The 20,652-nt window shown below is 51.2% G+C and overlaps 1 protein-coding gene across 1 annotated transcript; it reads left to right on the top strand.

Annotated features, from left to right (window-relative positions):
* The first annotated feature begins 955 nt into the window (after window positions 1-955).
* On the top strand, window positions 956-8,385 carry FARSA (phenylalanyl-tRNA synthetase subunit alpha). The gene is made up of 13 exons (XM_080801519.1): window positions 956-1,125; window positions 3,058-3,195; window positions 3,279-3,377; window positions 3,457-3,575; window positions 4,701-4,793; window positions 4,878-5,006; window positions 5,089-5,204; window positions 6,330-6,414; window positions 6,509-6,608; window positions 6,700-6,868; window positions 6,973-7,050; window positions 7,205-7,319; window positions 7,994-8,385. The coding sequence occupies exons 1-13, from the start codon at window positions 979-981 to the stop codon at window positions 8,130-8,132; spliced, it is 1,527 nt and encodes a 508-aa protein (XP_080657645.1). The 5' UTR covers window positions 956-978; the 3' UTR covers window positions 8,133-8,385.
* Window positions 8,386-20,652: the final 12,267 nt, after the last annotated feature.

Consider the following 20,652-nt stretch of genomic DNA (forward strand, 5'->3'; position numbering starts at 1 on the left):
TTTGGAGACTTACTATGAAAAAAGAACGTAAAATATCCCATTAGTAATTTTATAGTATTGAAATGATAATTTGAACATATTAGGTTTGGTAGATTTTTCAGATTAATTTCATCCATTTTGTTTTTAACAGTGCCACTAGAAAATTTAAAATTAGATTTGTGTCTTGCATTATATTTCTAGAGGCCAGTACTGATCAGGGTATCCATTATTGCCCTGACATTGATCTCCTCAGAGCATACAGTGATTGGAGTGGGATCTGAAGTGTTTATAGTTTCCGACACCATCTCTACCAGCTGTTTGTAGAATCGTGGGGAAGTCGTATCACCCTCTGAGCCACCATTTTCACAACTGTGAAAGGGGGATTATATTAATATCTATGTCAAAGTTTGGGGGAAAATGAAATAACACACCCAAAGCACTTAGTACTGGGCGGAGGACATGAGATGTCCATACAGGTTAGCTGCTATCTCGACTATAACTATTATTAGGTGAGTCCCTCTCTCCTTTAGAAATAGGGATGGTCTCTGTCTACCTAACCTCCTTTTAAAAACTTAAAAGTCAGTGATATCAGCAGAATGACTGTCTCTGGAGCCCACCACCTACAACCCTCCTGCAGGCCAAGAGTGAATCCTACACGGGCAGAGGGCTCCTAAGGTCAGAGAGAGGGAAGTCCAAGGTCACGCAGCGTGCTGGAAGTGTGACTGGATGAAACTTAAAACAACGCTGCGATGCTGTCCTTGAGGTCTTCAATTTGGCCTCCCTGATCAACCAGACACTACCAGTCTAGCTAGGGCGGAGGCGGGCACTAAGTCTCTCCCACCCTCTAGGGTTCAGTTGCCGCACTGAAGATGGCGGCGTCCTGAGCCTGGCCACAGGTCTGCCACACTCAAGATGGCGATACACCCCCCCCCCGGCGCCGGTTCCGGTTCCGGTTGTTCAGGCCCCCTCCGGGACACGCCGAGCACGCTGGCAGCAGCCATGGCGGACGGCCCAGTGGCGGAGGTGCTGCTCCGGCAGCTAGAGGCGGCCGATGGCGGCCTGGACAGCGCGGATCTGGCAGCTAAGCTGGGCGTGGACCACCAGGCCGTGGTGGGCGCCGTGAAGAGCTTGCAAGCGCTGGGCGAGGTGAGTCGTGCCGGTGATGCCGGGCCTCCTCGCTTTTGCGCCTGAAGGCCCTGTCTGCAGAAGAATCCTTCGGGAGTCGCAGGCAGCAAGTGAGAGCCCAGAAGCACTGACGGTGTGCACTCAGTAAATGCCCATTGAGACATGGTAGGCGTTAGAGCGGGCACGATGGTGGAAAAGGAGCCGCGGTCGCTGCCCCTCACGGAGGTTGCCGTCTAATGAGGGAGACGCTCAGGTGACTCTCAGAGCGATGGAGAAAGTACAGGGAACCCAGAGGTGACAGCTGGCCCGGGCTTGGGAGTCAAGGAGAATGTCTCCGTGGAGGTGACGGCTGAGTCAGGCCTTTGCACTGAGGAGGAAAGCTCCAGCGATCAATGGCAGGAATGGGAAACAGATGTAGAAAGGCCTTAGTAGAGCCAAGATTTGCAAGGCCTTGTAGGTCTTTATCTCGTGGGGGTACTGGAGAACCATGGCAGGAGTAAGGGGAGGAAGGCAGAGGCTGGCACATCCCCAAGCTAGAGGGCATGGTGTCTGGTTTTAGGGAGGCAGGTGGAATGGAGAGAGGATTCAGGAGAGGGGGCGAAAGGAGATCCATGGCAAGGCAGGGAGAGCATGGATGAAGCCCAGCCTTTTTCACTTGGACAAGTAAAAAAAGTGATAAAGTCATAGGAGGAAGATTCGGAGAGGCCTGTGGGCCACCCTCCTGGGGCTACAAATCAGAAAACATAACTGGGCTGCATATTCACCAAGCTCATGTTCTGTGCCCCACTTTGGCTTCGGCTTTATTTATCATCTAGTTCTTGTCATTACCCAAGTATGGTAGTACTGATCTCTGCATTTTGCAGACTGACTACCTGAGCACTGGTCAGTAAGTAACTTGATCAGTGTCACTAGAAGGAACAGGCAAACCTGTATTTGAAATTAAGCGTTCAGGGGCGCCTGGGTGGCTCAGTCGTTAAGCGTCCGCCTTCACCTCGGATCTTGATTCCCGGGTCCTGGGATTGAGTCCCACATCGGGCTCCCTGCTCTGCGGGAGGCCTGCATCTCCCTCTCCCATTCCCTCTGCTTGTGTTCCCTCTCTCGCTGGGTCTCTCCCTGTCAAGCAAATAAATAAAATATTTTTTAAAAAAGAAGAAGACAGAAATTAAGCATTCAGGCTCTAGAGCCTGAGGTCATCAGTGCAGAGAGGGCAGGTGTGTGGAGCCTCAGTACCTTGACTGATGTGAAATTGACTTGTGTTGGTCACAGAAGGTTAAATAGTGGCTATTTATCATGTCTCAGTCTAACACAATGATGGTAACAAAACATTCTAGGTCCTTTCCATAGGTTAATTCAGTAGATGGGGTAGAGCCCATCACACCTTTCTCTTGCTGGTAAGAAAACTAGCTCAGGGAAGTTAAGCAACTTTCCCAAGATCACACAGGGAGTGAGGAGCAGAGCTGGGAATTAGAGTGGAGAGGGAGTTGGGTCCTGTGGGCTCCACCCAGCCTTGCTCCTCTGCGCTGGATCTGAACCCATCCTCATCACGGAGCCTTGCACTCCTGTGTGTAATGTGGACCTGGGGACCTTTTTCTGACACTCTGGGCACTGAGATGACAAACATTTTAAATGTGGAGATGAATCAGTTCACCTGGGGGTGAACTGGGGACTTAAAAATCTTTCTGAGATTCAAAAGTAATAGAAAGAACTGATTTTCTGCTAGATAGCATTCTTAATATTTTACTTCACCCTGGGAGGCATGAGCCATCTCTGTCATTATCCTGGTGTCACAGAAGGAAAACGGAGGTTCGGCAAGGGGTGCTCACTCTGCTGGGATGTGGTGCCGCTCAGGTGTGAAGCTGTCTTCAGGCACCGTGCAACCCAAGTGCTGTGGTGAGGGCGTGCCTGGCTCTGAACCCTGTCTCTGTGGGTCTTCCCTCCGCCATTTCCCTGCAGGTCATTGAGGCTGAGCTGCGCTCCACCAAGCGCTGGGAGCTTACTGCTGAGGGCGAGGAGATCGCCCGGGAGGGCAGCCATGAGGCCCGGGTGTTTCACAGCATCCCCCAGGAGGGCCTGGCCCAGAGTGAGCTCATGGTAAGGTCCTAAGAGCGAGGCCTAGGGAAGTGATGGGGTGAGGTGGCCCTCGTGCCCCGCTCACTGCGGCCTTGCTCCCCCAGCGGCTGCCCAGCGGCAAGGTGGGCTTCAGCAAGGCCATGTCCAACAAGTGGATCCGCGTGGACAAGAGTGCAGCCGACGGGCCCCGGGTGTTCCGAGTGGTGAGTTCCTGCATGCAGGGGGGCAGGCGGGCAGGTGGGCCCTGGCCCTCTCAGTCTCTCACACCCATCATCACGGCAGGTGGACAGCGTGGAGGACGAGGTGCAGCGGCGGCTCCAGCTGGTCCAGGGCGGGCAGGCTGAGAAGCTGGGTGAGAAGGAGAGGAGTGAGCTCAAGAAGAGGAAGCTGCTGACTGAAGTGTGAGTGGGTGCCCCCTCCCTTCCATCCCGTGTCACCTCCTTCGTCCTGGGGATTGAGGGGGACGGAGTCACCGTGCCCAGACTGGGCCACAGTGCTGTCAGTGTCTTCCCAGCTCTGCTTTACCATGTGGTTGTCAAGAATTTGTGCCAGGGGGCACCTGGGTGGCTTAGTGGGTTAAAGCCTCTGCCTTCAGCTCGGGTCATGATCTCAGGGTCCTGGGATTGAGCTCCACATCGTGCTCTCTGCTCAGCAGGGAGTCTGCTTCCCCCCCACACACACACACACTCTGCCTGCCTCTCTGCCTACTTGTGATCTCTGTCTGTGAAATAAATGGAGAGAATCTTAAAAAAAAAAAAAAAAAGAATTTGTGCCAGGCTCATGCCACCTCAGGGCCTTTGCTTATGCCATGACTTCTGCCGAGAATGGTCTTCCCTTAAGCCAGGCTTGGGCATCAAACCTCTGCCATCCTGACACCCCGTCTCCCTTTGAGTTCCATAAAAGCTCCTCACTTCTACTTTCTATACCAGTGCCACGTTTCCTTCCTTTACAGCTCTGATTCCAGTGTCCAGAATTTATTGACTGCCAATCCTAGACAGGCCTAGGGCTCTGCTCTCCCAGGGCTGAAGTCCCTTTGAGATATCGAGTGGCATAGCAGTTATGGGGACGCAGGCCAGAGGAGAGCTGCCTGATCCAGGTCCTGGCTCTGGCACTCATTAGTTGTGTGACCTTGGCCAAGTCATCTGATCTTTCTGGCTCTCAGTTTCCTCTTCTGTAAAATGGCCTCTTTTTCACAAGGTAGTGAGATGATTTCAGTGGAGTCAAACCTGCCAGCACGGAATAAACGCTCAGTTTACCTGTTACTCTTGCTCAGCTGTATGCTCAGTACCTTGAGTAGACCCTGGCACATAGTAGATTTTCATAAAGTATTTGTTGAGTGAGTAAGTGAGCAACAGAGGGTTGTAGGTGCGGGCTGAGTAAGAGGATCTCGGGTGATGATGAACGTCAAGAGAAAAATAAAGCAGAGTGACTTGGTGGTTGGTGTTGGGGTCAGCATCAGCTGGGAGATCTAAGGAAGCCTCCTGAAGGAGGTGACAGTGGTGTCCCCTCCTCCTCTCTGGCCGCAGGACCCTGAAGACCTACTGGGTGAGCAAAGGCAGTGCCTTCAGCACCAGCATCTCCAAGCAGGAGACAGAGCTGAGCCCAGAGATGATCTCCAGGTAGGGGGTGACCCCAGGAACTGAGGCAGGTCGGAGAGGGAGGACGGCCCTCACCAGGCCCACATACCTTGCATGCCCCAATAGTGGCTCCTGGCGGGACCGGCCCTTCAAGCCATACAACTTCTTGGCCCATGGCGTCCTCCCAGACAGCGGCCACTTACATCCTCTGCTCAAGGTCCGCACGCAGTTCCGGCAGATCTTCCTGGAGATGGGGTGAGCATAGGGTCGGGGGTGGGGCCGGGAGTGGCCCGGCCACTGGGCACAGGCAGGGCAGTCAGGCTGCATCTCCCTCCAGGTTCACAGAGATGCCGACTGACAACTTCATTGAGAGCTCTTTCTGGAACTTTGATGCACTTTTCCAGCCCCAGCAGCACCCGGCGCGTGACCAACACGACACCTTCTTTCTCCGAGGTGGGTGGAACTGGCCACGCCATCAGAGGTGCCAGGCCCAGGCAGAACTTTCTGGAGTGGTGTACTCCAGAAAGTGTACTCGTTTTACAGAATAAACTCCATCCTCGGCGTGGCCAGCTGGGCTGGTGTGAGCTGGTCCCAGTGACTTCTGTGGCTTCCTCCCACGTCCCATCCTGCCCAGTTCACGGCTCCTGCCTGCTCTGCCAGGCAGTTCTCTGCTGACAGGTCACATCATAGAGGTGCCACCTTGACATGCCCTGTTCCCTGAATTCCAGAAGTCCCTCATTTCTAGTCTACTAAGTTCTCCTGCCAACTGTAGGAAGTAGCAGTGTTAGCTCTCTTTTACAAAGGACGAACCTGGGGCTCAGGGAAGGAACATCACTTGCCCACAGTCATACAGGTCAAACGTGGTGGAGCTGGGATTTGATGTCAAGCTTTTCGGGTGCCCCAAAATCAATGTTTCTGGAAAGGGATCTTAAGAATTCACACATTCACGCAACAAATGTTTGCTAAGCCCCTCCTGTGTGCCAAGGTCTCTGTTAAACATCTGGGTTATAGCTATGAATGAAACATGAAGGTCTTGCCCTGGTGAGACCTGTGTCCTGGTGGGATAGATACTTATTAAAACCCGAGTTGTACGCAAGTGCAGTAATACAAGATGGCAGTAAACACAGTGGAAACTGGCGTGAAGGGGTCGGGGCTGTCAGCTTAAAATTAAGTCTTTGTTTAAGTAAAGGCCAAAGGAGATAAGGGAGAGAACCATATAGGGGAAGGAAAGTTCAGGAGGGAAAGGCCTATGCAAAGGTCCTGAGGCTGGAATGTGCCTGGTATGCTCACAGATCAGCTGGGAGGCCCTGTGACTGGAGGAAGTGAACAACTAGGAAGTGGCAGTGACAGGACAGGGTAGCCAAAGAGAGAGCTTTGTCCCACCTCCCACCCCCACACACAAGGAGATGGGAGGGTTCTGGGCAGAGGTGGGGATGGGACTGACTTGGGTGTTCCTGGCACCCTCTGGCTGCTGTGAGTGGCAAGGATGGGAGCTGCACATGTTGCTGTCTGTCCTCTGTGCAGTGGCTGTTTGAGAAATGCTCCTTGACTGACCAGATGATGCTCTGTCCTGCCCAGATCCAGCTGAGGCCCTGCAGCTCCCAATGGACTACGTCCATCGGGTCAAGCGGACCCACTCTCAGGGTGGCTACGGCTCACAGGGGTGAGACAAGACCAAGACTTCAGGGTGTCGGGGGGGAAGAAGGTTTGGGGGGTCTGAGCGCCACAATGCAGACTTCCCATTTCTCCTCCTGAAGGTACAAATACACGTGGAAACTGGAGGAGGCCCGGAAAAACCTGCTGCGCACGCACACCACGTCAGCCAGCGCCCGTGCGCTCTACCGCTTGGCCCAGAAGGTGCGGCTCAGCCTGGGCAGCGGGGGAGGCAGGGGGCTGTCCTATCAACCTTCTGACCTTCTCCCGGGCCTGGCCTGCCTATCACCCCCAGAAGCCCTTTGCACCAGCCAAGTACTTCTCCATCGATCGTGTGTTCCGAAATGAGACCCTAGATGCCACACACCTAGCCGAGTTCCACCAGATCGAGGGCGTGGTGGCTGACCATGGCCTCACCCTAGGCCACCTCATGGGCGTCCTGCGGGAGTTCTTCACCAAGCTGGGTAGGCAGGCAGGCTGTGGTGGGCGGTGGCAGTGGAGCCATGGGAGGATCCCATGCTGCCAAGTTTATCCCCCAGCCCTCTGTTCCTCCGTCTCCCCCGCCCAGGTATCACCCAGCTGCGCTTCAAGCCAGCCTACAACCCCTACACGGAGCCCAGCATGGAGGTGTTCAGCTACCATCAAGGTCAGGGTGGAACCTGGTACTGGGGCGGGGAGGGATTTCTCAGGTTGCCCACAGCTCAGCCTGGGTCCCTGTCACTGCCAAGCCCACTGCCAAGATCACTGCCAGAGCCAGCGTCATCCACACAACCTGCCCTGTCCTTTTCCCACCCCTACAGGCCTGAAGAAGTGGGTGGAAGTCGGGAATTCTGGGCTCTTCCGCCCTGAGATGCTGCTGCCCATGGGGCTCCCCGAAAACGTGTCAGTCATTGCTTGGGGCCTCTCCCTGGAGCGGTGAGTGCCTAAACCACTCAGGGTGTCTGGCTGCCACACAGGTGGCTTGCGGGGCATGGGGGCCTGCAGACTTCAGCCCCATCCATTTGTTATTCATTCGACAAGCCTTTAATGAGTGTCTGCTGTGTGCTTGGTCCTGTACTAGGAGTAGGACAGCACACATCCTTGCCTCTGCAAAGCCGGGGTCGTAGTACAGTGAGAAAGGTGGCAGTTAGCAAGATAAATAAGTAAACTGAACAAATAAAGCTCAGAGTGTGTCAGAAGCCAGCACGTGCTGTCGAGAGAACACAGTAGGGAAGGCTAAGGAGACAGGGTTGTCAGAGAAAGCTCCAAAAAGAAGGTAGTATCCGAGCAAAGACCAGAGGCAGGTGAAAGGGTAAGCTGGGGGCACATCTGGGGAAGGGTGTTCCAGGCAGTGGGAACAGCCAGTGCAAAGACCCAGAGGCAGGAATGTATGTGTTATATTTGGAGAACATTGAGGAGGCCAGTGTAGCCCGAGGGAGGGAGGTAGTAGAGGAGGATGGGAAAGAGACGGCACGCACAGATGACTCAGGGCCTTGGGAACAACATGGGCTTTTAAGGAGGTGGGAACCATCAGAGAGAGGCTGATCAGAGGGGATCATGACCTGATACAGCGTTAAAACTGTTTTCTTAACCTTCCTCCCTGCCCTAAGCCCGACAATGATCAAATACGGCATCAACAACATCCGGGAGCTGGTGGGCCACAAGGTGAACCTGCAGATGGTGTATGACAGTCCCCTGTGCCGCCTGGATGCTGAACCGGGGCCCCCACGGACACAGGGCACCGCGTGACACGGGCCACGTTGCTGCCTTTCCCTGAGCCCCAGCTGTCCAGCCCCCTAGCATCCCTGCCAGAGACCTCCTTGTATTTATAAGGCCTCTATGAGGCCATCCACCCCCCACCCTGACCCCTGGTATTTCCTCTTCCGCACCTGCCCCAAGGTCCTAGGGGCAAGGGAGCAGGTAGCAGGTTCGACCTACGAAGGTGGGCCCTAGGGAGCCCTGCAGGTCAGCCGCTGGCTAATAAAGTGGGCAGTTGTCCTCATATGATGCCTTTCCTTAGGGATGGAGGAGTGCTTGACGCCTGGGCGTGAGGAGCAGTGGGTTGGGGGTCCTGAATCTTCAGGAGCTCCTGGATTGCCTGAGCCAGATCCCCTTGGGGAAGACTAGCTCCTTCAAGCATTTGCCGATCACCTGGTGGTGCCAGGCTCTCCCCTAGACGAACAGAAGTCCTTCCCCTCCCCGGGGAAGGGGCATATGAGAGGGGAAGGCCAAGGCAGGTGCCACAATTCCCCCTGGCAGCTAGGCATGGTGAGGTGACAGGGTGGGGGCAGCTTTTTCCCGAAAGCATTTCTTTAAGGTTGCCTCCTCTCCCACCCTTTTTTAAAAAAAGAGCAGTTTCTGGTTCACACCAAAATTGAGTAGAAGGTATAGAAATTTCTCATCTACTCTCTTCCCCTACACGTGCACAGCCTCCCCACCATCAACATCCCCACCAGAGCTGTGCCTTTCATAACGATGAATGAACTCCAGAGACCTGACCGCCCCCACTTCATGGTTTATGTGCTTCACGCTCTGTGTTGTACATTCTCTGCGTTTGGACAGATGTGATGCTGTGTCCATTGTTAGGGTAACACAGTATTTTCAGTGCCCTGAAAGTCCTTTTGTGTTCCACCCACTCATCCCTCTGTCCTCCCCCTAAAAAGCTACTCTTTTAAAAACATGGTCTCCTAAGAATTTCATAGGAGCTTCTAGGAGGAAGATGAGTAGGATAGAGCTGAATCCACACTGAGCCGTGAGTGGGTTCTCTGTTTCTGTGGAAATATTTTAAAGCAAATCTCAAAGTCTCCAGGTTCCTCACCCCATGTCTTCTGGGTCGGCGCACTTTTGGAAATGGGAATGGTACTTCTGGAACCTTGGAGCTGCCATTACAGCCGGCACAGTTGGCAGCTGAGGCTGTGGGCTTCTCTGGTTCCTGGGTGTGTGTACACACCAATCTCACACGGACTACACAGTCGATTTTTTTTCTTTATTTCAAATTAAATAATTCAGTCATGTAGAAAAATACTCTTTCATGCAACAAATGTGCACCTCCTGACTGCCAGCAGTGTCTTGAGCTGAAGACTCAGCAAAGGGGAGAGCTGACTCAGGTCCCTGCCCTGGGGAGCTGAGCTGGGGGAAAGAGGGCACACTGGAGACATAAACAGATAAATAGGGAAATGGAGAGAGGGGCAAAGCCACAGAAAAGTGAAGGTGGGTGGGCAAGGTGAATTGTACAGAGCATAAACCATAAAGCCTAATGCAACAAGCACTTAGGAGTCCGCCCCCTAGTTGGATCAAATCTGAGCATGGACTACATTTGTTTTGGGTCTTCTGCATTTTAGATCTGTGACTAATGGTTCGAAAACCCTGTGGGCTTGTCCTAGTTCCTTTTGCCAGCACCTCACTGAAATTGCTCCCTCCTGAATTTGGCGTTTCTCCTTTTCATGTGTTTTTAAAACTTTTGCTACTATATATGTTACTTTAACAAGACAGGTTTGATTTTGCTTATTTCCAGAAGTTATACAGACCCTGCACCATAAAAAAAATCGTCCTGCATATTGTGTGTTGCTTTTCTTTTCAATGCGCGTGTTTCCCAGTGAATCTTTCTAGATTTTCCTCCTAGATAATCCGCAGATCTTCAAATCTGGTGCTGCAGGAATGTACATTTTGTTTACATTGTGGCTTTGCCACAAGATACTAATGTTAGCTGCTGTTTATTAGACTCTAATTGTGTTCCAGAAGTTTGTGTCTGCAACCCTTAAAATTGTCTAAATAAATTTTATTTTAGATAAATTAAATTTTAGATTTTATTGCCTCAGTTACAGGCAAAAATGGATTTTGAGAATGAGTGGCAGTTGTATGCCCCGCCCCCCAGCCCCTCTCACTGGTAAGAGACCAGATTCAAACCACATTCTCCGGAATATAAGTGTCAACATGGGTGCCCTAGTCATTGCGTGACCAGCAACAGAGCCCTGCACAGGATTTCTGCTGCCTCTCACACGTGGACAGTGACAGGTGTCCTAGTGAGCAGCTCCACCTTACCAGCCAATTGGAGCAAAACCCCAACCCCTTGCTTTGGCCCCGAGCCCAGCCCCTGCCCAATTTGATCCCTCACTCACAGCCTCCCCCATTCCCTCTTCTCCCTCCCTGCCAGGCCTAGCTGCTCCTCAAGCACACTGAGTCTGCTCCCACTTCAGGACTTTTGCACATGCCTGTTCAAATCTTTTGCCCATTTTTAAGTTGGGTTGTCTTACTATTGAGTTGTAAGAGTTCTTTGTAAATGCTGGCTGTAAGTTCTCAGATCCATGTTTAGCAATATTCTCTCCCAGTCTGTGGCTCCTCAGGTGCCAATCGTTGTTACTATTAAGGCATTGTTGTTATTACTACTATTATTAGTAAGGGATATGGGCCCAACTCTAAAGGCCAGACCTGCCATGCTTTTAAGGAGTTTACAGTTTTAGAGCACACCGGTAACTGATTCAAGGGGTTACTGCATAAATACTTCACCGAAGACAACAGGTCATAATCAGGAACAGCCACGGTCAGGATTTTTTATTGCAAAGACTTCTTGGGGGTCAGCGCAGATGAACTGAAATATAAGAATTAACATAGAGACTGCTTGATTCCTTCAACCCATGCAGGGCCCGGGATCGTCCCACGTGGGCACACAGACCACCCCCTCCTCCGCGCGGCGCCGGCTGCGCGCGCAGCCTCTGGCACAGCCCAACCGCCGGTTAACGGCCGACTCCGCCCCACTGCGCCGGCAAGTTCTCAAAAAGAGGCGGAACCAGGAGCACGTGATGCAGCACGTGCGCGGGGGCCTGGCGAGACGGGGGGCGGAGCTAGCGCGTGCGCAGAGGGCACGAAGGAGAAGGCGGGAAAAGACAGGATGGAGCGACAGGGAGTAAGCGGCGCTTGTTTTCCTTCACGCGGAGGGTGGGCGAGCGGGCGGACGGGCGGGAACGGCCACGATCTCGGGCTTCCCTGGCAGACCCGAACCTGGCCGCTTGTTTCCTGGCATCGGGGCCACCCCTCTCCTGGCCGGGTCTGATTTCCTGACTGACTGACCAGGCCCTGACTGACAGACGGGACTGTGTGACCGACACGCTGACTGCCCGGGCCAGAAGGACAGACTCCCACGCATGGCGCGTGGCAGGAGCAGGGTAGAGAAAGGCTCAGATATCCACGCGCCGCACCCCTTTCTTGTCTTCTTTTTCTCCTACCTCTTCTCCTTCCTCGGAGGACTCGAGCCGACGCACACACCAGTTAGGAGCCCAGCGCCCCTCCCGGCGCCCCTGCCCTCACCCCAACCCCTCCAGGTCTCCCCGCCACTGTCCTCCGGCGCTCCAAGCGCAGGGCCCTCCCACCACACGTCCCCGACCTCGCGGTGCCCGTCCCCGCCCCGCGCGCCCCACTGGGGGTCCCCGGCCTTTCGCAGCGGCACACGGAGGTGCTGGGGGTCGAAAGGGCGGTAGGAGGAGACCTGACCCATTCTCGCCCTTCCCCCTCTGGCCTCTGAAGCGCTGGCTGTGCTCACAGGTGGACATGCCCCACGTAGAATGCAAGGACCGGGATCCACAGGATCTCCCCCCGCTGGCGGAGAGCAAGGAGCGGCAGCAGGGCGAGGAGAGCCGCGAAGACGAAGCTGGTCGGGGGTCAGCTAGGTGAGGAAGCACCCTGCCCGACGGGTCCACATAGACCCCTGCGTCCTTCTCATTCACCCAGTTCTTCCACGAGACCCTGCCAGTGTCTGCTGTGGGTGCATTTGCTCTGCGTACTGGTCAGACATCTGCCATGTGCGTGGCATGGTTCCAGGTGGCGGGACACAGCAGTGAGCTGACACTCTGGAGGAGGAGACAAACTAAACTCGGGAATATATGGTCAGGAGACGCTAATGCTGTGGGGGGCGGGGCAGAATAGGAGAGAGTGCCAGTTTAGATCAGAAGGTTAGGGAAGACTTCCTGGAGGAGGTGACAAATGAACCAGGAGGGTAGGCAGAACTATGCTCTAGACAGAGGAACAGCAGCTGCAATGTCTGGGAGGAGGACTGTGCTGGAGGAACCAAAGAGGGTGATAGTAAGAGATAGAGTCAGGCAGGTAATGGGACTTTGGGTGTTAACCACCCATGAAAAGGTCTGGAATAGAGTGACATGGCAAGGACTGTTGTTAATAAGGTTTTATTGGAATGTAGCCACACTTGTCATGGCTGCTTCTGCAGAGACAGGTTTTTGCAACTGAGACTACAGAACCCACGAAGCTGAAAAGATTTACTATCTGGCCCTTTCCAGAAGTTTGAAGTCCTCTGGACTAAGGTATTAAAAGCCTCCCTCTGGCTTCCATGTAGAGAATAGATTGTCGAGGGCAGGAGTAGAAGCTGGGAGACCAGTGAGGAGGCGACTGGAATCATCTAGGGGCAAGGTGACTCCAATTTGGCCCATGGCGGGTCTATTGAGGTGATGAGAAGTCAGATTCTGGATATATTTAAGAAGGTAGAATTGACAGAAATTGCTAATGGATTAGTTGTTGGAGCTGAAAGAGCAGCATCAAGGATGACCAAAAAAAGGTTTTGTCTTGTACATTTTATCTATTCACCAAATATTGCTTGAGGGTCTGCTTTGGCCAGACCACTGATGCTGAGTATGCAACAGTGAACATATCACAATTTCTGCTCTCTTGGAGCTTTCTTTCACTTAGCACCTTTCTTTCACCTTCAATTAAGTTTCCTTTATATCTTTTCATGGCTTGATAGCTCATTTCTTTTTAGTGCCAAATAATATTCCATTGTCTGGATGTCCCACAGTTCGTTTATCCATTCACCTACTGAAGAACATCTTGGTTGCTTCCAAGTTTTGGCAATTCTGAATAAAGCTTCTATAAATATTCATGTGCAGGTCTTCATGTGGACTTAAATTTTTCAATTCCTTTGGGTAAATACCAAGGGGCACCATGGCTTGATCCTATAATAAAAATATATTTAGTTTTGTAAGAAACTGCCAAACTGGCTTCAAAAGTGGCTGTGCCATTTTACGTTCCTGTCATCAATGAAAGAGAGTTCCTGTTGCTCCACATCCTCTTCTGCACTTGATGTTGTCACTGTTCTGGATTTTCACCATTTTGATAAGTCTAGTAGTATCTCACTGTTGTGTTGATGTGCAGTTTCCTGAAGAGATGAAGTTACACACCTTTTCATATGTTTATTTATCATCCATATGTCTTCTTGGGGGAGGTGTCCGGATTTTTTGCCCTTTCTTTAATCAGGTTGTTTCCTTATTGTTTTTTGTTGTGCTTTTTTTAAAAAAAGATTTTATTTATTTATTTGACAAACAGAGATCACAAGTAGGCAGAGAGGCAGGCAGAGAGAGAGAGAGAGAGAGAGAGAAGGAAGCAGGCTTCCCACTGAGCAGAGAGCCGGATGTGGGGCTCGATCCCAGGATCCTGGGATCATGACCTGAGCTGAAGGCAGAGGCTTTAACCCACTGAACCACCCAGGCGCCCCTTTTAAGAGTTCTTTGTATATTTTGATACTTGTCCTTTATCACGCATGTGTCTCACAAAGATTTCCTCCCAGTTTGTGGCTTATCTTTTCATTCTGTTAACAGCGTCTTTTGCAGAGAAGTTTTTTAATTTTAATGAATCCAACTTACCCAATTTTTTTCTCTTGATAGTATACCTTAAGACGGTCCTCTAGATTTTTCTTATGATATCTTCCAGGAGTTTGACAGTGTTTGACATTTAGGTCTGTGCTACATTTTGAGTTAGTTTGTGTGAAAATATTAAGTCCGTGTCTCATTTTTTTGCCCGGCTGCCCAGTTATTCCAGCACTGTTTGTTGAAAAGTCTCCTTTCTTCATTGAATTTTCTTTGCTCTTTTGTCAAAGATCAGTTGACTATATATGTGCAGGTCTACTTCTAAACTCTCTATTCTGTTCCATTCATTTATTATCTATTCCTATACCAGTACCACACTATCTGGATCACCGCAGGTTTATAGTAAGTCTTGAGGTCAAGGAGCATCAGTCCTCCAATTTTGTTCTTCTACTTCAATATTATGTTGGCTATTCTGGGTCTATTGCCAAGCTGATTTTCTGGAAAAAGAGAGAGAGAGAGACACACACACACACACACACACAATAATAATAACAATAAAATAATGTGATTTCAACTGGCGGCACGTGCTGTGAAGAAACAAAACAAGAGTAAGGAGCAACTAGAGTGATAGGGAGTTTAGAGTAGTTAGAGAAGAGCTCTAAGGAGGTTACATGACAAGGAGCAGCCACGAGGCCTCGGGGGGCCCAGACGTGCTGGGCAGAGTAGAAGTCTCTGAGGTATAAATAAGCTTGGTGTGCTCACAAAGCAGTCGCAAGGCCAGCATATCAGCACTGTGATTGGCACTAGGGGGATACCCTGAGTCCACCGGACAGAGGCACTCCTACCCTCCCGGTGCTTCCATCTGACCAAGAGGCAGATACTGAACAAGCACCAACACAGGAGAGAGTGGGGTGCTGGGAAAACGCTTCTCCTGGGGGCAGCCAGCCCCGAATGGGGACCAGAGACCGCACCCTTGAAGAAGCAATGCTGAATCTAAAGGTAAGGGAGAATGAATGTTGAGTGGCCATGGGGGTGGGAGGAGGGGCTGAGAAGAGTTTGTGCGAGGGCCCTGTGGTGTTCAGGGAAGTGAGGGCAGGCCAGTGTGGCTGGGTATGGGTGTGAGTGCGAGAGGAGCACCGGCTGGCTTGGCAGAGGCCAGTCATGCGTTTTGTCAGCTTACGGTCTTTATTCAGAGGACTTTTTTGGTAATAGCTTGAGATATAATTCACATACTGTACAATTCCCCGACCTAAAATGTACAACTCAACTGTTTTTAGTACATTCACAGAGCTGTGAATCACCACAGTCAACTTTATAACACTTTCATTGCCCCAAGAAGAAACTTTGCACCCCTAACCATCATTCCCCGGTTTCTGGATCTCCCCCAGCCCATGGTAACCACTACTTTCTGCCACTCTGGAAATGGATTTGCTTTTGCTGGACATTTCATATAAGCAGACTCATACACTTATGTGGTCCTTGACTGGCTTCTTTCACTGAGTATAATGTCTTTAGGGTTTATCCACGTTGTAACATGTATCAGAACTCCATTTGTCCATATGGCTGAATAGTATTCTACGTTATGGACTCACTGTGTTTTGCTTACCCATTCATTGGTTGATGGGTTGATGGATGTTTGAGTTGTTTCTGGTTTTTGGTTCTTGTGAGTAATGCTGCTATGAATATCCAGGCACAAATTTTGGTGTGGGCGTACATTTCCATTTCTCTTGGGTAGATACCTAGGAGGGCAATCACTGTGTCAGAGAAGTGCCATGTTCTGGGTCCTGTTTTTAAAAGACACTGGCTGCTTTGTGGAGAATGGGTGGGAGCAGGCAGGAATGGACGTGGCGAGATCAGGTGGGAGGCTCCTGTGGGGGTAGCATCTAGCAGGGCAGATGGAGAGAAGCTCTCGGGGGTGGAAGGATCATTTAGTGAGGCATGAGGAAGGGGATGAGCCGAGGATCTCTCCCAGCTAGTGTGCTACCAAACGGTGAAAAGGCCGGTGTGTCAGGCATTGTGATTGGCAGCAGGGATAGCCCCGCTGTGTTGTGCTGGAGAAGGCTCCTCCCAGCCCACAAGAGCCAGTTCTACACTTCTCTTCCCAATATAGCATTTAGCCCTTTTATGTTGGTAGCTTGAAACTGGCTATAGTGGGAGTCTGCACCATGGAAATTGGCAAACAGTACAAATCAGGCCTTTTTTCTCTCCCACCAAGAGCCACTTGCTAAATGTTTACTAGCACACCGCTTTCTCCCCACTTTGGACTGGTTTCCAGCTGGTAATGGTTTCCGTGGCAGAGGCAGGAACGTGAGTTCCATTTTGCCCTTATTGAGCTTGAGGTGACTTGGGACATGCACATGAACACGTCCAGCATACAGTCGGATTTGCTGACCTGGAACTCAGGGTTGACAAGGGGCTGGAGATGGCACCGTGGGAGCCACTGTTTCAGTGGCAGCTGTGGGGGTGAATGAGCGCACCTGGGGAAGGAGTGCGACAAGGCCAGGCTCAGGACAGGGCCCTGAGGACTCTAGGTATAAAGCCAGGTTCCCCTTACCTCCAGATTGCTTAGTTGTAAGCAGGCTACAAAGGGGGAGTGGTTTCTAGGTGTGTATTATCAACTGGAGACCAGAAAAAAGAAGGAAACGACTGCAGTCATTTGTTTGATAACATCTTCCTGCAAATAGGGTGTTTCCACCTGGATCGAAGTGGCAAAGAGACACAGACAACTGCATATCAGAGACTTCAGGGAGTTCCACTAGAGCTTTGGGCTGAAAAAACAGATGGACTAGAACCAGTGCAAGGGCCAATTATTAGATCCAGCAGCAGACACTCAGCGACATGATTAAAATGTGAACACATTTTGGGAAAGAAAAGCAGAGGGTGAGGAATGGACTCAGTAGCTTTGATTCAAACCTTCCCCCTTCCTGGCTGCACTTCAGCAAAACCTCATTTCGCCCAAGCACCAGAGATTCTGTTGTGTTCCTCCTTGAATGTTTGATTAGCTTGTCTCCCCTCCTGGGACTGCCGCCTGCGGTGGTCATAAGTGGCTGGCGGCTTGTTTACTTGTATATCTGTTAGAGGCCACGGAGGGAGGGCCCCACCAGCGGGCGGCTCTGGCTCATACGCCTGCCAATCAGAGCTTTACCTGGAGCGAACAGATGGTCTCTTCACTTAGACCCATTTCCTCACCATTCCTGGGCCCCCTGCCAGCGTGGGCCCTGCTCGGAAACTATGTCCTAATCCTCGCAGCCGAATTAGGGACTCCTTAGAAGGACAGACCATAATAGGTGAGCGTGGTGAAGTGTTCACAGCCCCCACCCCAAGTCCCCCCTGCCCGACTCCTCCGTGGGGCCATGCACACCCAGCCTGCTTTGTTGGGCCGACTTCCATTCGCTGGCCTCCGTCCAGGGTTGGGCAACAGAAGCAGGCCTGGGAATGGGGGAAACCAGTGAAGAGGACATCGTGCATTTTGTTTATTAAAGTTAATTGGTGAATGCAGGCCCAGGGAAGCCTATGATTCATTAGCATCCTGATGAATATGCAGCTGCTGAGTATTAAGAAAAATGAAATGGAAAGAAGGAAATCCCCAAAGGGGAGGTTGGAAAAAATCAAGAAGCTCTCTGCAGACATGCGATGCAGGCCTTTGTCCCTCAACAAAATTTGAATGAGACGAATTCAAGTGATTTTTCACCATTTGCATAGCTGCCATGAAAACCATTCCATCCTTATCCCTGGAGCCTGATAAAGGAGTGACTTTGAACTGCTAACAGCGCGAGCCAGTTGTAAGCAATTGTGTAAAAAAAAGAAGCACCTGTTTTTATCATTGATTTTAATTTCAGATCCTTGCACTGTCGGGACACAGCAACTGTGGGCAAGGAGGTTTGTGAGCGGGAATGTTACATAGGGCTCTGGAAGAAGTTCATTCCTTTACATATTCAGTGACTCTTTGTGCCGCCTCTGGGTTCTGTAGAATGCTGTCCCCTCCGTGAGTGTGCGCGGTGTCCTGGAAGGAACCAACGTGTGTAAACTGTGGCAGTGTTGCGATTAGTAAGCGGAGGTGCTGAGGGGGTGCACTAGCAGAAACTCTGAATGGTGAAATTGTAGGAAGGGAAAGTCATTTCAGGCAAAGGCCGGTGGGTTTGGTGAAGTTGTGGAACGTTCCAAATTGCTCGGAGTGGAGGGTGGAGAGGGAAGGTGGCAGCCTGGGCCCTGGAAGGCCTTGTGTGCTGTGCGAGGGAATTTACTTGATCCTGTAGCACATGGGGGCTCTCAGGCTGTCAAGCAGGAGTAAGACATCAGATTGCAGTTTTGAAGGTCCCTAAAGACCAGGTGAGAAATGATAGGTGTGGAGTTCCAAACGATGAGGTAGAGGCGAGACGATGGGTTTGGGAGAGATTAAGGGGATAGAAGGGAGGATTTTCTGACAGGATGTGGAGGACAGAGAGAAGCTGGACTCTAGGCTGACTTTTAAGTTTCTGGCATGGGAACCAGGTGGCTTTTGGTGTCATTCATAGAAGGGGAAGGAGAATGGCGATGTTGGTGTGCAAATTTGGGAGTCTGAGATGCCTCTGGGACAGCCAAGTGGAGAGGGTCTGGAGGGAGTCAAATACATTGTTGGGAGCTCAGGAGACAGGTGTGAGCAGAGGATGAACTTGGGGGTTACGGAAGGTGGATGGTAATGAAAGCCCTCGCTAGTCATTTCATTCATTTATTCCACGCCTCTTTATTACTCCTATCATGAGACGTAGGTATTAGGGACATGAAGATGAGTGACACATGGCCCAGTCCTCCCAGAGACGATGGGGGAAGCCGAGGGGCAGGCCCTGACTCTGTGGGTGCTGTGTGCATGTAACTCAGCCAGGGAAGACTTTCTAGAAGAGGCAGGATAGAGGCAGGGAAAAGGACTGGCTACAAGGGTGCCTTTGGGGAATGACAGGTTGTACATTGTGAGGTTGTGGGTGGGGATTAGCAGGAAAGACCAGCAGGGAGGAAGGTTGGGGGTCCTGGCTTCAGAGCAAGGGTGTGAACAATGGTGTGAAGAGAGTGAGGCCAGCAACAGAGTCTGGGGACGTGGGGCAGTGGAGGAAGTTACTGGCCTGTTTGTGAATACACTGTGTGTGTATCCGTTCAGGGTGAGGGGAAGGAGGTGTTTGGCCAGGGACAGGAGAATTATAAAGGTTTGGAATGGCCGGTAAGAATGAGAGAGGGAGGTGAAAAGAGCACAGACAGAGTGCCCAGTGACCTTGAGGACCCCTCAGAAACTAGAGAGCCAGACTCTGCAGTGACCTTGTTCACAGGATCATTATTTCCTCCGGTGTCATTCAAGTTCCTAAGTCTAAAAAAAGATACAACGCTTGGTTATGGACAGCCAGGGTGGGGTTTTGGTGTGGGTGTGACACAGGGATGAAGGGAAGAGGGTGTGAGAACCCCAGATGAAGATTGTAGTGATAGAGCCCCTGGTTTAGGCTGAACAGGAGGGCAGTCAGTGCTTGAGGTCTCAAGGAAGTCAAACACCAGGCTTTCTGGAACCCATATCCACAATTCATTCCCTCATCATCATGCAAAGCATGGCTGTCTTTTTAAGAGCCATCCACTTTTTTTTCACATGCATCCAAATGTTATAAAAGTCTGAATGTTCAACTGTCAGTGTCTGGGGTTGGGGTTCTGGCTGGCTCAGTCAGAAGAGCATGGGACTCTTGGTCTTGGGGTTGTGAGTTTGAGCCCCACTTCAGGTGTAGAGATTACTTAAAAATAAAATCATAAAAAAGGAAAAAGATAAAATGTGTGTCCCAGGTCTGAATTAATCTCCTTCTGCCTCACTTCCCCGCAGGAAAGCAGTCATCGCAAGCTAGGAGGCCATAAACTCCTTAGTGAACCTTTTTCTTGCAGTACAACGTCTTTTTACAAGAATGCTCAGGAATGCTTTAGTTTGTTTATTTTCTAGCTGACGTAAGTCTCTACTATAGTTTATCTGCCTCAGAGACACACTTACCCATCTTGATAAATGCACTGACCACGCACACGTGTCTCGCCTTGGAGGCTGATGAACTTGCATGCTTTGTATGAGGCCAGAGGAGGGCGGAATAGATCAGACAGACGGAAGGCGTCCTTCATTCATTCAACAAACAATGAAGATTTACTAAGCAGTCGGTGCTGGGAATTCAGAGATTAAATAGGACACAGCCTTCTGGGGAGACAGGAATGGAAGCTGTGACAAGCACATGCAGTGACAGAGACAGGCACAGGGTCGTGGACAGTTTATCAAAGGCGGCATTGGTATGGACTAGGTCTCACAGGTCAAGTCAGAGGGCAAGCTCAAAGCCACAGAGGTAAGAAGCCATGTGGCAAGGAGTACTCGTGGACCAGGACACAGCTGAGGTCTAGGGCCTGAGAGCTTTCATACAGGCGAGAAGTCTGGCCACCCAGGCTCTTGTGCTCAGGGGTTTCACTGTGCTTCTGTCCTGTGCCAAAAGGAAGAGCTTAGGCAGTCAGGAAACCACCAAGAAAAAGAGTTTTATGGAGAAAGCAACCAAAAATCAAGATGTAATTTTTTTAAAAGATTTATTTATTTATTTATTTGACAGAGAGCACAAGTAGGCAGAGAAGCAGTCAGAGAGAGGGGGAAGCAGGCTCCCCACTGAGCAGAGAGCCTGATGTGGGGCTCGATCCCAGGACCCTGGGAT

The sequence above is a fragment of the Martes martes genome (assembly GCF_963455335.1).
Source record: "Martes martes genome assembly, chromosome: 1".
Taxonomy (NCBI): domain Eukaryota; kingdom Metazoa; phylum Chordata; class Mammalia; order Carnivora; family Mustelidae; genus Martes; species Martes martes.

What these genes read in the sequence shown, in the direction of transcription:
- FARSA (XM_080801519.1), top strand. Translation starts at nt 979, where the DNA reads ATGGCGGACGGCCCAGTGGCGGAGGTGCTGCTCCGGCAGCTAGAGGCG. An exon ending in GGCCCCGGGTGTTCCGAGTG is followed by an intron (nt 3,378 to 3,456) that starts GTGAGTTCCTGC and finishes TCATCACGGCAG; the next exon opens with GTGGACAGCGTGGAGGACGA. An exon ending in AGCCCAGAGATGATCTCCAG is followed by an intron (nt 4,794 to 4,877) that starts GTAGGGGGTGAC and finishes ATGCCCCAATAG; the next exon opens with TGGCTCCTGGCGGGACCGGC.